The sequence below is a fragment of the Exophiala dermatitidis genome, assembly GCF_000230625.1.
Source record: "Exophiala dermatitidis NIH/UT8656 unplaced genomic scaffold supercont1.5, whole genome shotgun sequence".
Classification (NCBI taxonomy): domain Eukaryota; kingdom Fungi; phylum Ascomycota; class Eurotiomycetes; order Chaetothyriales; family Herpotrichiellaceae; genus Exophiala; species Exophiala dermatitidis.
The window spans coordinates 3369341-3384450 of NW_008751650.1; the positions used below are offsets into that span (position 1 = coordinate 3369341).

Below are 15110 nucleotides of genomic sequence, written 5' to 3' on the forward strand. Positions count from 1 at the left end.
ATGGCGGAGCCTGTGGCCATCGACGCCTCTCGAGCGGCACCTTCTCTGTGGGATCGGGTGTCTACTTGGGTGTCGGAGAACAAAGCAGTCGCATACACGATCGCCGGAACTGTCGTTGTCATCACCAGCGCTGGTGCTATCTACTACTTTTCGGGAAAGACAAGCGGTCCATCTGCCGCACCTACGGAAAAGAGGAAGAGCAAAAAGGAGCGTCGGAAAGAAAAGAAGGCTGCCGAAGAAGCACAAAAGGCTGGCATTAGCCTGAAAGACGCCGAGGCCGGTAAGACCTCTCACGTATCACGCAGACGGCATAATGTGAGCTGATATAGGAGTTAGGAACCGCTCCCTCCAAGTCCGCCACCGTCGAAGCCGAGGATGATTTGCCCGAAATCAACGAGACCACGGTTGAGAGCTTCACACCAGAGGTAGGGTTGGACTTTTCGTTATTATGGATATCACTAACACCCAGTAGGAGAGAGCTACATATGCCGGTAAATTGAAAGCTGCCGGCAACAAGGCCTACGGGTCCAAGGACTACAACAAGGCCATCGAACTCTATGGCAAAGCAATCCTCTGCAAACCCGATCCTGTTTACTACTCCAACCGAGCGGCATGCTACAATGCGCTCAGTGACTGGGATAAAGTAGTCGAAGACACCAGCGCCGCAGTGTCGATGGACCCCGAATACGTGAAGGCGCTCAACCGACGAGCGCACGCTTACGAGCACTTGGGCATGTTTTCGGAGGCGTTGCTGGACTACACCGCCAGCTGCATTATTGACGGGTTCAAGAACGAGAACAGCGCCCAAAGCGTCGAGAGGTTGTTGAAGAAGGTGGCCGAGAAGAAGGGCCGGGCCATCCTCGAGGGCAAGAAGAACAAGCTACCGAGTGCCACCTTCGTCTCCAACTATCTCCAGAGCTTCCGACCTCGCCCACCCCCAGCTGGATTGGAAGAGTCGGCTGAACTCGATGAAAACACTGGAAAGGGCCAATTGCAGCGCGGGCTGATCGCGATGAAGAAGAAGACTGCGCAGGGCTACGAGGAGGCGGCCGAGGCTTTCAAGAAGGCCGTCGAACTTAATGAACTTGGTGAACATGAGGCTTTCGGCTTGAACATGCGGGCCACTTTCTTGTACCTGGAAGGAGACACGGCCAAAGCCCTCGAAGACCTGACGAAAGCCATAGAGCTGCAGCCTTCATTGACCCAGGCCTACATCAAGCGTGCTAGCATGCAGCTTGAGCTCGGCAACAAGGATCTGGCCTCGGAAGATTTCGAGAAGGCTGTGGCCCAGAACAAGGACGATCCCGACATCTATTACCACCGTGCTCAACTTCATTTCATCCTGGGTGAGTTTGCGGACGCTGCCAAGGACTATCAGAAGTCGATCGATCTCGACAGGGACTTTATCTACTCTCACATTCAGCTTGGTGTTACGCAGTACAAGATGGGTTCCATTGCATCATCAATGGCGACTTTCCGGAGATGTATCAAAAACTTCGACAAGGTGCCCGATGTGTACAACTATTATGGTGAGCTCCTGCTTGACCAACAGAAGTATCAAGAGGCAATTGAGAGGTTCGACACGTCGATCGAGATGGAACGCCAGACGAAGCCCACTGGTGCTATCAATGTCCTTCCATTGATCAACAAAGCTCTGGCACTATACCAATGGAAGCAGGACTTCAAGGCGGCAGAGGAGCTGTGTGAGAAGGCGCTTATCCGTAAGTGTCAAAGAAGTTTACCTAGTCTGCACATACTGACGTTATTTTAGTCGACCCTGAGTGCGATATTGCTGTTGCCACGATGGCCCAGCTTCTTCTGCAGCAAGGCAAGGTTGTCAGAGCCTTGGAATACTTCGAGCGAGCTGCCGAACTTTCGAGAACCGAAGGCGAGATTGTGAACGCTCTCTCGTATGCCGAAGCCACGCGCACTCAACTGGAGGTTTCGCAGAAATACCCTCGGTTGGCTTCGCGTTTGCAACAGATGGAAGGGGCCGGACTTGGCGGACCGCCAGGCGTGAGGTAAAGTGTGACAAATCGGCTTGATGATCGGCTTGACCGCGTGCATTTGTGTCTTTTGAGGCTGGGCTCCCTTCTCCTTGAATTTACCGGGTACATTGCTGATGAGCGATCTATGTGAGACTTCTTGTGCTGTACCACGCGTTGGTCCAGTCTTCAGCACGACCGTCCTCTCCCCAGTGACTCGTGTTGGAGGGTTGGATCTGCGGGATGGCGTTTTGTGTGCGGACCAAAATAGTGTAGGAGTGTACAACAATAATGGACTCAACGTCGCTTGATCTAGGGTCTTGGCCTTGCTGTAACCTTAATAACCCCAGCTTGTAGCTCACTTTGCGGATAATTCATTCTAGCATTCGTTCCTGTTATTCATGTCACTTAGGTATCGACCTCCAGTCGGACAGCCACATTTCAAGCGGCGCTAGCTCTCCGCCTTCCACTCAGCCTTGGGTGAACGTGAAGCACATGCCAATAAGGCAACAAGGCTGAGAAGCGGAGGTGGAGATATCACCGGCTGCGATAAGAGACAGGCTAACCGGATGGGACATCGTGCAGCTGCTTATCGGTCGAAAGTGGATGTAGTTACTAGTAGTGGCAGTTGAACGGCAGTGACAGTTGCACTTGCAGTTGCGGTTGCCTTACCCTGCAGTGGGAGTGCTGACCTTCAAGTTGATGAACGGCAGGCGCGCGCGAACTGCCCCTCACTACACTGCAGCCTGCGCCGTCCATTCCATTGCCAGTAGTAGTGCAGTCAGTGCAGTGCGGTTCAAGTTGGGCAACCGATCAACTGCGCCCGTCCCACTCGTAACCTGACCTTGACCTGACTGCCTCAACACCCTTCTTCCCACTACCAGCTTTCTGTGAGACGAGGCCTTCATTGACCCAAGTTGGTCAACGTCTTCTCTCCACGTCTCTCTAAAGACTTTGACCCCGAATATCTGCCTCTGCTCTCTAAACTGCTGCCGGTTCAGACCGACAGAGAGTCCCTGTGGCTCCGAAAGTGGACCGAGTTTCAAGGTCCTCGTCCTCGCAGCATCAACCCCTCCGGCGGCCTGACTATCACGACCTGGACCAGCACTCACTTCCACCTCACACTGTCCTTCCCACTGCCACTGCTTCAATATAAGCCCTTTTGTTCTCCTTGCTCCTTAAAGGCGCTTGGAGACAGACGTTCGGTGGCTTCTGGCTACCATCGCTAACGTTCCACTATGGCGTCTCCCTCTGTTCTCCCATCTGGTACGTCTACAGTCTATCATGGTGCCGCTATTGTACCAGGCTTACATCTCACAGCGACCGTAGTCTTGCGAGACGTCGACCACCTTGATTCCATCCCCGAACGAACCATCACTCTCGAGGCCCCAGACTGGAAAGTCAAGGTCGGTCGTGGATCTCTTAGTAGTGCCGATGCCCTGCGCCCGACATCCAAAAATGCTTGGTTCGACTCAAGGGTGATGTCAAGAAACCATGCCGTTCTAAGAGCGAACCCATACGCTAAGGTGAGCAATGCCACCTCCTCTACATTGTATAGGTCTGACGGATTTAGACAATCACCATTGAAGATGTTGGATCAATGCATGGAACCCATCTCGGAGGTAGAAGACTGAAGACGAATCATGCCGAATCTCTCTGGCCTGGTGATATCATTACCTTGGGTTGCAATGTCACCAGGGGGAGTAGTAAGTCGCTACCTGAACCAGGCCACCGTCATTCTTTGCTGACTTTGACATAGACTGTTTCAACGCCCTACAGGTCGAGTTCAATTGGCACTGGTCGGATGAAAGGCAAGTCTCCGATTCTCTTTGCATATGGTCATAGTCCTGACTTTCTAGCAGTGCGCAGCATGAGACCCTCGCCTTCTCCCCACTCACAAATGTGTCACTCAACACCTTTTCCCCTGAATACAGCGAGGGTGAATACTACGGTAGCTCTGAGTTTCACGACGACGAAGCCGAAGACAAGGCGAACTATGAAGAGCAAGCCGAGGAAATGGATAACGACGTCGACATCGTACAAGACTCTGTTCGCCAGGCAAGCGTCGAGGTCGCCATTCCACCACCACGCACCTTTGCTGTTCCCGAGTCTGACGTGTCCGAACCGGGCAGTTATACTTCAGGTGCCGACAGCTCAGAAGGCGAGAGCCCAAGCACTAGCCCAATCGAGCTGAATGAGGAGAAGAGTCATGAAGAGAACACAGGCGGTACCGTCCCGGTTACCAAGCCAGAAAAGGCCCAACCTGCAACTGACATTCGTCAAGTGACACCGACGCCTCTCTCGGGAGCTTCCAAGTTCGCCAAATATATGGATGGACAAGGTGGTGCCAGTTCGCTTATGGACGTCTGCAGTGACGAGGGTGCCGACAGGGATGATGATAACGATAATGATGACCCAGATCACAATGACGAAGAGGAATATCCGGACCCGTCTCTGCCTCCCCCATCAGCGCAGCACCCTTCGGTCTCGGTCGAGAGTTCCCACAGCGCTACGGAATCAAACGATCCCATGTCGAACTCTTTCAGAAAGGAGGCAGTGCGTGCGCCGAGTCCTTCTGATGCAGCAATGGCGAAACCATCGACCGAACTTCCCCTAGCGCCACCTTTCATGCAGAAGACCTCATCGGACGCTGCCAGTGTTGCAGCAACCACTTCGTCCAACGAAAGACGTTCCAACTTTGCCTGGGCCGGTTATAATTCTGTTCTGTACGAGCCGTCGCCTGGCAATTTCGGCTTGACTCCGTTTCCTTCAACAGCTTCTTTGGCACCACCAGCCATGCCTCCATTGGATTTCTGGCCACAGAGCTTTGGTGGTAGTAATGATCATCTGTGGGGTGCACGGTATCCCTTAGAGCCACAAGATCACCTGCCCAAGATCCCTATTTCCAGTATTCTCGACCAGGAATTGAAAGAGGTGACGTTCCCCTGGAGCAAACCATCGTCTAAGCGTAAAGCAGATCAGATCGCCTCGGATACGATGCAGGAGGAACGTACGGCAATGGCTGGAAAGCGGCAAGCCAATGATGTTCAGTCCGCGACAGCAGCAACGTCTACTGAGAGTATTGACTACTCCATCTCAACTGTCGAGGATAGAATGACGACTTCATTAATGCCTGCACCCGAGGCTGCTCTGCCCACACCGAAGCCAGCTGAAGAGATGCCGCCACGCAAGAAGGCTAAAAAGAATAATACTCAAATTGCCGAGCAACCTGACACTACCAGTGGCAACTTTGTCAAACTTGCTGCAGCGGCTGTTGCGGGCATGGCTGTTGGTACTGTCGGAACCATCATTGGACTTGCGGCACTTCCTGCAGATTATTTCACCTGATTCTGGCAAAGACCAGTCTGGCGCATGCAGAAGCAAATGCCAGAGCCATAACTGAGAACGAAGTGTTCCCGACTGTGGCATTTTCTGGCATTGTCCACGCAGATAGGCGCCAACAATTCGTGGTTCAAGGTTTCCCAGTTGCGAGCAGCTACTAGCTGGGAGGGACATGGGAATGGGGAGCCTATCACGTCTTGATGAATGGTAAATGGGTCTGGGGGAGTCATGGTTACTAGGGCGTAGATGGGACGGCGTCTGGGAATCAGGCACATGCCCGCAATGGTGGAGTTTACGTTTTTGCATGAGGAGCATACGACAAATCCTTAACTAGCTGGCATGAGTGTATGGATCAAACGATTCTGCGGACAATCTCTGCATTTTCTCTGCGCCTCGTCCTTGATGGAGTTCTACGGCTACAGTAATAGGATGGCGTTGTTAATCGACGCTGGAGAGACTTTTTAAGTGTGCCAGTTCTGCGATGCCGGCCGAGCAATCAAGCAAGCTAGAGTATACGTGAAGACAATGATGTATCACAATAGACGGCCCGGTCAACTCCACGTGTATACATGGCTGGGCCGAATCGACTTTTTGCAAATCTGTACAGCGGTGCTTCGGCCTTCTCCCCCCAGTATCTGATTTTCGTCTCTGCTTGAAAAGGAGAGAAAGTGAGTGAGTGAGTGAGTAAGAAAGTGAGCAAATGAGAAGGTGGACACTAGATCGGTATCTTTCAAGCAGAGACAGATTACTAAATTGACTGCGCTTTTTTTTCATTCCCCGTACAACTTGACTAAAATCCCAAAGACGTCGCCGTGAACACGTGCTGAACAGATGCGCCACCATGCGCTCTGCTATGCTATGCTGTAGAAACTCCTGGAGAAGAAACAGTGTGGTTCAAGCGACCTAGGTCCTTTGGGCCGTAATCGCTGACTGCAAATGTTCAATCTGCTGAAGCCTTCATTGTCTGGAAATTGACAACGTCGAAGCCTTTCCCGTAACATTCATCCCAATCCCAATCAATACTGCGATGGTTCTCCTGACCAAAGGCCCTAATCATCGACTCGCCTTGTTGCTCGGCTTCACTGCCGGTCAACAGCCGTTTGGCTCCTTCTCTCTGTTTCCCCGTCGCCCCTTGGCCCCATATGGTGTTGTCTATAGGGTTGATGAAAGTGCCAATGTGTCTGAAAGTCAGACTTATCCTTTCTCCTGAAAAGGCAAGTTCCTCCGGGTCTTTAAGAGAGGCAGGTCTTTTATCTGCTCGGATGGCATGCAACCAGAGCCGATTGGTCTCCTGGCCAAGGGCAAAAAGAGAATTATGAGGTAAGCGTATGCGCTGAGAAGGTCTGACAAAGTCAGACTGTCGACTGCCGTCATCTGCCACAACAGTAACAGTAACCGCCGAGCTCTTTGTGCGCAGGGTCATGGTCCTTTGAGCACCCAAACTCACATTGACAATGGTCGACCCGCGAACTATGTCCAGAGTCTTGTCAGAGTGCTCCGAGATGTGGTCTTCGCCGTTGCGGTACCATTGCAGCAAAACATGGTTCAAGCGATGACCAACCGCTTTCTCTGCAGCTATGCGCAAGACATCAACCGTAGGGTGAAAGGGAAAGAGTTCGGGTGACTCGTCAGCCGGGTGCCTGTAGATGGGCTTGCATGTACCGTCCTCGGTGACTTCTCCTTGGACGGCTACCAAGCGGGGCACTTCGCCAGTGCGGTGATACATTTTCTGCCATCTGATGGAATCCTTACACGAGTAGAATGCCCGTTCGGCCTCGTCGGGATCGAGTAGATTTAACACGAGCCGGCAATCACCTTCGCCGATCCTGTCGTTAGGCCCAAGGAACTTAGGGGCCGCCATTTTCTGTCTCGACCGAGACTCATGTCTCCCTTGAGGTGCCTGTGACGCAGGCCCGTCACCACGACTTTGCTGGTCGTCTGGAAGGGCAGATTCATCGGTTTCGGCACCTTTACCAGACCCTGTCCAAAGTATACCTGTGTCATACGGAGGCGAGGGGGACCTCTTCGAGAAGCGGATCGAGGGATGCTTCTCTTCGGCGGACGACTCGCTCTGCTTGTGTTTCAGCTTCTCGCTACTATGACCAGTACTTGAGGAGCGAGGCATCAAAGACTGAGACACATATCTGAGGGTGGGATCCTCCGGGGAACTGCCATCACAGGTTGTCCTCTCGCAAGGACCTCCATTGTCCGGCGAGGTAGGCTTCACCGTCCTCCGGGATGACTCACTCTTTGTACGCGAGTCACGGCCATTGCTCGCCCTCCTCGTACCGTCTTCGGGGACGGCGCCCACATTTTCTGCCTGGCTGCTGGCAATATCCTGGCCTTCCAACCCAGCCATCCAGTCATGGATATGCTTTCTCGAAGTACGAGGCCTCCGCAGCCGAGGAGGAGCAAGGCTGACTTGAAAAGTGGTGGTGTATTGGTCTTCACGTATCACATCACCCAGCAGTCCAGCAAGATCGTCACGGAGCTCTTGGCAATCGACGCCGTTTGCGCCCATGTGATCAGCCATTTGACGCATGGCTTCTACATGGCATTTTTCGTCATTGAAACCGAGACAGTCCTCGACAACCGTGACCTGAAGACCATGACAGACTGCGTCTAGCACGGTAGCATATACCGCAATATTGGACAGACTGCCACACACATACAACTCAGTTATGAGTCTGGTCCGCAGATGTGTGAGAAGCGGTGAGTCCACAAAAGCCGAGTAGTGAGATTTGGCGATGAGCAGGTCCCGTTGCGAGTCGATGGCATGTTTGATGAGATCTGGATAGTCGGAACCGGAGGTACCGGGGATACAGCACCTGTATGTGGTCTCGGTCAAGAAAGCCTCTCGATCATGGGCGGCATCGGGTTTTGAGGACGGCGAGAGCAGATCTTCCGAGGATGAGCGTGTGCGAGCAGGATGGGCGAGAGACGCACTCTGCTCTTCACTTTGCCCTTGATCCGATAGGAATTGCCTGAGAAGAATGGAATGCGAGCCTGTGGTGGTAGAAATTGTGGAGCGAGACTGCTGGTACTCCGTACCCACCCAGATAACGTCTCCCTTTTCGCGGAACTCGGACGCGAGGGAGATCAGCTGCGGGAGGAAAGAAGGTACATTGGCCACAGGAAGCTTTCCCTCTGGGGAGACGAAGTCGTTTTGAAAGTCGAGTAGTAACAAGGCCTTTTTGGTCTCAATCGGCGGACCATGAGGCAAGGAGCCGGGAGGAAATAACATGGTCCAAGGGAAGCCGCATCATGCGGGAGCCTGGTGTTACGGTAGAAGATGGAGATGAGAAGGGTCGAGTCTACAGAAATGTACTTTCTTTTCAGGAGGACTTCCTTTTCCTTGGCCGATCACAAGCAGTCGGTGAGGTGACACGATGACAGCGTAAACCGCGGAGCAGGCCGAGATGGTTTCGGTGACAGCGACAGAAGCGCCGTGGGTCCGGAGGGTGACTGGTAGATGGATGATTGTTGTGTCGTACCCACGAGTAGGAGTAGGCGGAGGGTGTGCGCCAGATCGCTCTCTTGCGAGGTCGCGGGGGACAACTTTGATGGCGGGTGCTGTGGTAACTGCACCCCGAGTAGAGATACAGTATGTTGGTTTGTTAATTACTGTCTTCCTCCACGACAAGTTATCCGTCGAATAGCCAGGGTGATACGTGGCTGAGAAACCTGTGTCACACACACTTCGACACGAACTACCAGTACTTTCTCTTGAACGACGGGGCTAAAATGCCTGGCTGCTCGGATAGGCCAGGAAAATGAAAGGTTCAAAGGCCGACTGTCGGTAAATGATTGGCTTAGAGAGATGATTTGCAGAGGGCGGCCGTTGAACACGAGCGGTGGCCAGTAGTAGACGCAGGTATAAAATGGAGGTAGGACGCCGGTATAGGACTGGCGTCGGGCCTGTAAGCACCGAAGTGTGTTAGATGCTGATGGACCAAGGGACGACTCGGAGCTGAATTGTCGTCCTGAGGCATCACAAAGCCACCTCACATGGCAGAGAGAAACAAGGATGATGAGGACGGCTCGTCAGTGGCGCCGAGGATGAAGTCGCATTGCTAGTGGTAGTTCGCCGCAGCAAGGAGCCGTAGTGGTCGCCGGCGGCAGTAGTAGCTGAATGCACGCTGCACGGACACGCAGGACATATGCAGTACATACAGCACAGACGCACGAGCGATACGAGGCAAGGGTTCAAAAAGGGTGTGTGAGAGAGCGAAGCAGGGCAAAAGGAAAAAGGATGCAGTGGCAGTTGTGGCAGCCTGAATACGAGGCACTAAGGTAACTACCTAGGTAGCAGTAGGTATACCTACCTTAGGTATCACCTACCTTACCTTACCTAGGTAGGTACCTCAGGCACCAAGTTTTCCGGGTCCGGTACCTAGCACCTACTTGTATGTACGTACCAACCAGGCGTGCATCCTGCTACCCAGGCACCGTGGTTGTACACCAGGACAAACTGCAGAAATGATCCTGCTGTGCTACTCGACGCCTATGCCAGCAGTCAATCGGGTAGTATTAGTAGCATCTATTTTGTTGCTACAACTGTAGACTGCCAGTCATCTACCAGAGTACGCCTACCACAGGACTACGGCACCAGAACCACTCCATGTCCCACCCCGGAAACCTGCCCCTCCACCCCATTTGATGTGCAGCCGCCGCAACTTGGACTATCCACAAGTCCGCATTGTTGCAAGACGACGTGCTTCGAGTTCAACCATGGCAGAGAGCGGATAGGCGTAGGATAGGCTGCTGATAATGGTGCTTATTCTGGCCCCCGTTCTGCTCCCCCAAGATTCGCCCGTCAGGAAATTCCCATGTCCATCTCAGCTTCGCTTATGCAGGCGGACTGTGCCGCAGGCTGTCTGTCGATCACACATCAGACTCGACGGGGATTGCAGTGGTACCACACAACTTGAAGTCGAGAATGCCTGCTTGTCTGATCGCCATTTCTCCAATACCAACGTCTGTATGTGCTGCCGTGGGCGTCGGATTTGATGCCCTTGACATCTCCACATTGGCTCTTTTCTAACGGACCAAGAGGACACTTGCCGCCTCAAACCCTTCAGCCCCGAGCATGAGTAGATGATTTGGAGAAACCATCCATGTCCTTTGCACTTGACCAGACGTATTGGAGGCTGTATTATTGGCCGGCCCGGGATGCGACAATGCCAGACCTTACAGTGCCAGACATGTTGGACTTGTTGTCAGTCCAGGTCGCTGTCTTTGTCGTCGTTGTCCTCGTCATCCACTCCCATGGCTGCATCCATCAACTCCTTGACCTTGGCCTTGATTTCCTCCACTTTGTTCTCCTTGACTAGACAGGTGTGATCGTCGATCTCCTCAATAATGTATGCGTTATTGGTCTCACGGTCGATCTTCCGGACCATCGCCATTTGAGGCGGGTCACATTGCAGGAGAGCTCCTTTGACAGCTTTGGGCATTGTCGTCCAACCTGACTTGCGCTTTCATCCAAGTGTCGTGGGGCTTGGTAGGAGTGCTCTAGCTATGAAGGAGAGAAAAGCATTAGGTTATTTGTTGGAATTTGTTGAGAGCAGCTTAGGGAGCTCCAAGTCGTGCCTCGTTGTCTGTAGTTGTACAGGTCAAGTTGTACTTTGCGGGCGGCGATAATGAAGCCAAAGTGACAGAGCCTTGGCACACAAGGCTGCAGTCCAGCCTCTGCCTACGGAGTTGGATACACGGCATTTCATTTTCCTGCTCATCATGTACCCAGACCTGACTGAACATGTCATTGTTGTCAATTTTTGCCTCTCTTCATTAATGCACACAACTCATGCTATTGATCCGGACCAAATGTCGTCTCCCACGCGTCATACCCCTCGCTGGCAAAAATGGCCTCAATCTGTCGACGCCGTACCCCAACGTTTCCTCCATCAAAGATCGGCAACACCACCGCGTCGTTCAGTAAATCTCCAAATGGGTTTGTACGCGAATATGCAGATACGCCAATCAGGTTGATTGCATCCATCACTGATTCCACCGCACTCTCTGACCCCAGGATCTTGCTTTCGTAACATAGCTCTGCGCCATATTTGGTACGGCCGAAACAGTGAGCGGATTTCCAGACCAGCGCTCGAGACGCCTCACAACGAGTCTTGATCTTGATCAACAGGTCGGCTACACTTTGCTTGCGGATTACTGGCTCTCTGGAGCCCCTGCTGTTGGATTTGGCCCAGGACAACGCACGGGCAAATGTTTGTCGCATGATGCCCACCCCCATGGCTCCCACCAGGACCGCCGACGCAGTGAAGGTTAGGTCAACCACGTTGGCTCCTGCGCCGGGAGGAGCCAAAAGGTGAGAAACCGGCACACGGAGTCGGTTGAAACGGACATGTGGCCCATTCACTGCCGAATGCCCTATTGTTTCGGGATGAGTGATGACCGCATATGCTTCTGGCTCGTTGGCAGCAATGTCTTGTCTTGTGACGACGATGATAGCCGTCTGTCCTCGAACGTCCTCAGGTGGTGCGGAACCAACGACCCGACATACCACACATTGAACGTCGGCGCCTCGGTCGTCCCAACCAGAGCAGTTGGTGGCCCAGATCTAATGCTGTCAATATATTATAGTCTGCACGAGGGTTCATTCTCGACGGAACCAACCTTGTCGCCACTGATCACATACTCGCTTCCTTCCAGTTGTGCCACGGTCTGAAGGCCCGGTGCTCCTGCCTCGGAGTAGTTGGCGCTTCCCCCAGGTTCAGAGAATACAAGGCTCGCAAGTGGCGTGCCGCTGGTTTGCAGGAAAGGCTCAAAGAACTTCTTGTGCTGTTCTGGAGTGCCTGCGAAGACAAGGGGTGTGAGTCCGAGCCCGGTACCGAGTATGGTCAACGAGGCGCTTGTTTCGACTGCATAAAACTCTTCCACTGCGAGTGTTGCTTCGATCAACGGCCCACCAGCTCCGCCTAGCCTCTCCGGAATATGGCTCTTGATGATGCCAGCTTTCACTGCTTCGGCGTATATGAGCTGTGTGGACCGAAAACGATCCTTCCTTTGCTCAAGGGGTCTCCCCCCTGGCTCATAAAATGAGCGTGCTTGCTTTAAATGGGCCTGCGCAAAGGTCCGGGCCGCGTTGCGTACGGCCAGTTGGCCTGGGGACAGCTCAAAATCTATCATATTGACGTCCGCAGTGGTGTGCCCGTCTTAGAGCACTGCAAGGTAGGTCCAACAGCAGCGCTCTTCTATTGAACTGCAAGCAGCTCTTTTATGATCAACACCCCCAGGACTTTGGCCTGTCAGCACCTCGGCCTCGCGATGGACGCGAATCGGCGAGGCGGGGCGGCTATGGCTGAAATACGACCTTGTGGAGTCGAGGCAGCCTGATCGGTAAGCGGCGTTATGTAAGATGGCTGCATCTGCACTGCTGCATATGCGAGCATTTTGCGGGCCGCACTGCACACAAATGCAAGTTTCCACTTGTGTACTGCTGACCATGACATCCTGGATGATATTAGTTACCTAGGTAATTGGCTCTCAAACAGCAGTTTTCAGTTGAACATTATTAATGTCACCTGGCCAAGGTAAGTCCAGATTCGAGGCGAGGGCACAACAATGTGGCATTAATAGGAACGCAAGGTGTTGGTAGGTAGATTGTTATGTCCACAAATCAGACAATTTCTTCGGGAAAGCAGGCGACAGCATACAGCATCTCATGGACTTGTCCGTCCGTTCTTTTGCCATCTCTCCAAGTCCTGGTGCAGGATTTCATTCGTATGGATAGATGACCAGCGACGAGGCGGGATACTGCAGAGTCGATCTCATTCTGTACCCCTGCAACCGCCGTCAGCATCTACACCAATCACCTGGTGAGGGGCATCGCCGTCAACGCAGCCATCTTTTCACAAGTGTATCGCGTGTTGATGAACCTCAACTCTTGACACAATCTACTCCAGAGATGTTTGCCGCGTGTCTATAATGAATTGGGTGTCAACGCCGGCGTGAAAAGCCTGAGTGGAGGAAAGAGACTGAAGTATTATAATGTCCTGACAATGCAGTGATGATGCACTTCGCTGCCTGCACCATTTGGAATACTCGGCGGCGGCCGCAGGCCACAATAACTTCACTGCCGTCCTAATCTTGTCTTGTTTTGCTGTGAACACTGCTTTGACTGCTTTGCTTCCTTTGAGCATCATATCGGGCGTATTTGGTGAACCTTTTGTCTTCTCGGTGCCTCGATCTGAGCAGCAGCCCCTCGTCCTTCACAGCAACCGAAGACCTTGACCTTACAGCGTGTCAAGATGCGTGACCTGCACTTATTTTCCGTTCTACTGCTTGTTCTACTGGCTACTGGCTCAGCTGCCATCGTCCTCGACGTCGATGACCGACGTCAGTCTCCCCAGGATTGTGTGGAGCTCAATACTGACTTGTGATTAGAATCCATCCTGGCAGCTTCGGCACTGGCGGCGCACGGTCTTCAACAACTCTACAATGGCAACCGAACAGGAGGAGTTCTGGGCAAGTTTCCATATCTTCCGTACTACTGGTGGGAGAGCGGTGGTGCATGGGGTGGCATGATGGAATACTGGCATTACACAGGCGACGAGTCGTACCGAAACGTCACCCGACAAGCCCTCATCTCGCAACTGGGTCCTGTGTACGATTTCAACGTCCCTACCGAAGCGTTTGATGAAGGAAACGATGACCAAGGCTTCTGGGTTTTTGCTGCCATGTCCGCGGCCGAATATGCCTTTCCTGGACCACCTGCACCCATTCCCTCCTGGCTCACGACGGTCGAGAATGCCTGGCAAGATTATGTCTCTCGCTGGAACACCACCCGCTGCAACGGCGGCCTCAAGTGGCAGTTTCACCCTGAGAATGCAGGATACTACTACAAGAACAGCATATCAAACGGGGCATTCTTCCAACTTTCAGCGAGACTGGCACGATTCACCGGCAACAACACTTATGTGCACTGGGCAAATACCATCTGGAACTGGTCATCGGGAGTCGGCTTGATTGACAAGCTCTACAACGTGTACGACGGCTGTGATGAGCTTATCAATTGCACCGGGATTGACCATCATCAATGGTCCTACAATGTGGGAGTCTACCTCTATGGCGCGGCTGTACTTCAAAATTACACCAACGGATCGTCGCCATGGATTGAGCGCACGGCGGGCCTTCTCGGCGCGACCAACACTTTCCTCAGTCCGTTTCGGAATGCCACGAATGTCTTGTTCGAAGCAGCATGTGAGCTTGGTATGACCTGTGATACTGACCAGTTGTCCATGAAGGCGTACTTGATTCGCTGGCTTGCCGGGACGTCCACGATGGCGCCTTTCACAGCAGGCCGAATTGGAACCATCCTGCGCGCTTCAGCCAAGGCTGCTGCTGGCGCTTGCACTGGAGGCCCGGCAAACAACACATGCGGATCAAAGTGGTATATTGGCGGGTGGGACGGTACAAGCGGGCTGGGCCAACAGCTCTGTGCAATGGAAGCCATGTACGCCTTGTTGGTCAACCAGACTACACCGCCCATCACCTCCCACAACGTGGTTATCCAGCCAGAGTCTCCGTCACAAGCATTCAATTTCACCAAAGCGAGTGCCACCGCCCGGCCGCTTCATGACAGCAAGGGCAGCAGTGTTGCCAGACCGCAGAATAAGGTTCGAAGTGTTATCACCATATTGTTTACATCGATTGCCGTTATGCACGAAGAGTTCTGGAATGGTCACATTTGAAGAGGGTGCGAATAAAGTTGAAGTCTCGGTATCTACGGATACCCACAAAAGTCACCTTTTTGACTGCGTC

General features: G+C 53.0%; 6 protein-coding genes across 6 annotated transcripts; 3 read left to right on the top strand and 3 right to left on the bottom strand.

Annotated features, from left to right (window-relative positions):
• On the top strand, positions 1–2025 carry HMPREF1120_06776 (mitochondrial import receptor subunit tom-70; the record flags this gene model as incomplete). The annotated part of the gene is made up of 4 exons (XM_009160986.1): positions 1–280; positions 337–425; positions 473–1721; positions 1772–2025. 4 exons carry the CDS (start codon positions 1–3, stop codon positions 2023–2025), a joined length of 1872 nt encoding a protein of 623 aa, XP_009159234.1.
• A 1198-nt stretch (positions 2026–3223) lies between these two features.
• HMPREF1120_06777 (uncharacterized protein) lies at positions 3224–5333 on the top strand (the record flags this gene model as incomplete). The annotated part of the gene is made up of 4 exons (XM_009160987.1): positions 3224–3511; positions 3559–3691; positions 3745–3784; positions 3848–5333. 4 exons carry the CDS (start codon positions 3224–3226, stop codon positions 5331–5333), a joined length of 1947 nt encoding a protein of 648 aa, XP_009159235.1.
• A 356-nt stretch (positions 5334–5689) lies between these two features.
• Positions 5690–9594, bottom strand: HMPREF1120_06778 (uncharacterized protein). The gene is made up of 2 exons (XM_009160988.1): positions 7575–9594; positions 5690–7398 (listed from the first exon to the last, which is right to left on the bottom strand). Exons 1-2 carry the CDS (start codon positions 7692–7694, stop codon positions 6268–6270), a joined length of 1251 nt encoding a protein of 416 aa, XP_009159236.1. The 5' UTR covers positions 7695–9594; the 3' UTR covers positions 5690–6267.
• A 952-nt stretch (positions 9595–10546) lies between these two features.
• On the bottom strand, positions 10547–10783 carry HMPREF1120_06779 (uncharacterized protein; the record flags this gene model as incomplete). Its single annotated transcript, XM_009160989.1, has 1 exon — positions 10547–10783. One exon carries the CDS (start codon positions 10781–10783, stop codon positions 10547–10549), a length of 237 nt encoding a protein of 78 aa, XP_009159237.1.
• Positions 10784–11136: 353 nt separating this feature from the next.
• On the bottom strand, positions 11137–12476 carry HMPREF1120_06780 (acyl-CoA dehydrogenase; the record flags this gene model as incomplete). Its single annotated transcript, XM_009160990.1, has 2 exons — positions 11137–11907; positions 11964–12476. 2 exons carry the CDS (start codon positions 12474–12476, stop codon positions 11137–11139), a joined length of 1284 nt encoding a protein of 427 aa, XP_009159238.1.
• A 1121-nt stretch (positions 12477–13597) lies between these two features.
• On the top strand, positions 13598–15040 carry HMPREF1120_06781 (mannan endo-1,6-alpha-mannosidase; the record flags this gene model as incomplete). Its single annotated transcript, XM_009160991.1, has 2 exons — positions 13598–13685; positions 13734–15040. 2 exons carry the CDS (start codon positions 13598–13600, stop codon positions 15038–15040), a joined length of 1395 nt encoding a protein of 464 aa, XP_009159239.1.
• Between the last annotated feature and the right edge of the window lie 70 nt (positions 15041–15110).

Excerpts from the sequence above, each read along its gene's own strand:
- HMPREF1120_06778 (XM_009160988.1), bottom strand. The coding sequence starts at position 7,694 with ATGACTGGATGGCTGGGTTGGAAGGCCAGGATATTGCCAGCAGCCAGG. Across the intron at positions 7,399-7,574 it reads CCGTGACTCGCGTACAAAGA|AGCGAGTCGTCCGCCGAAGA; the intron begins GTGAGTCATCCC and ends AAACACAAGCAG.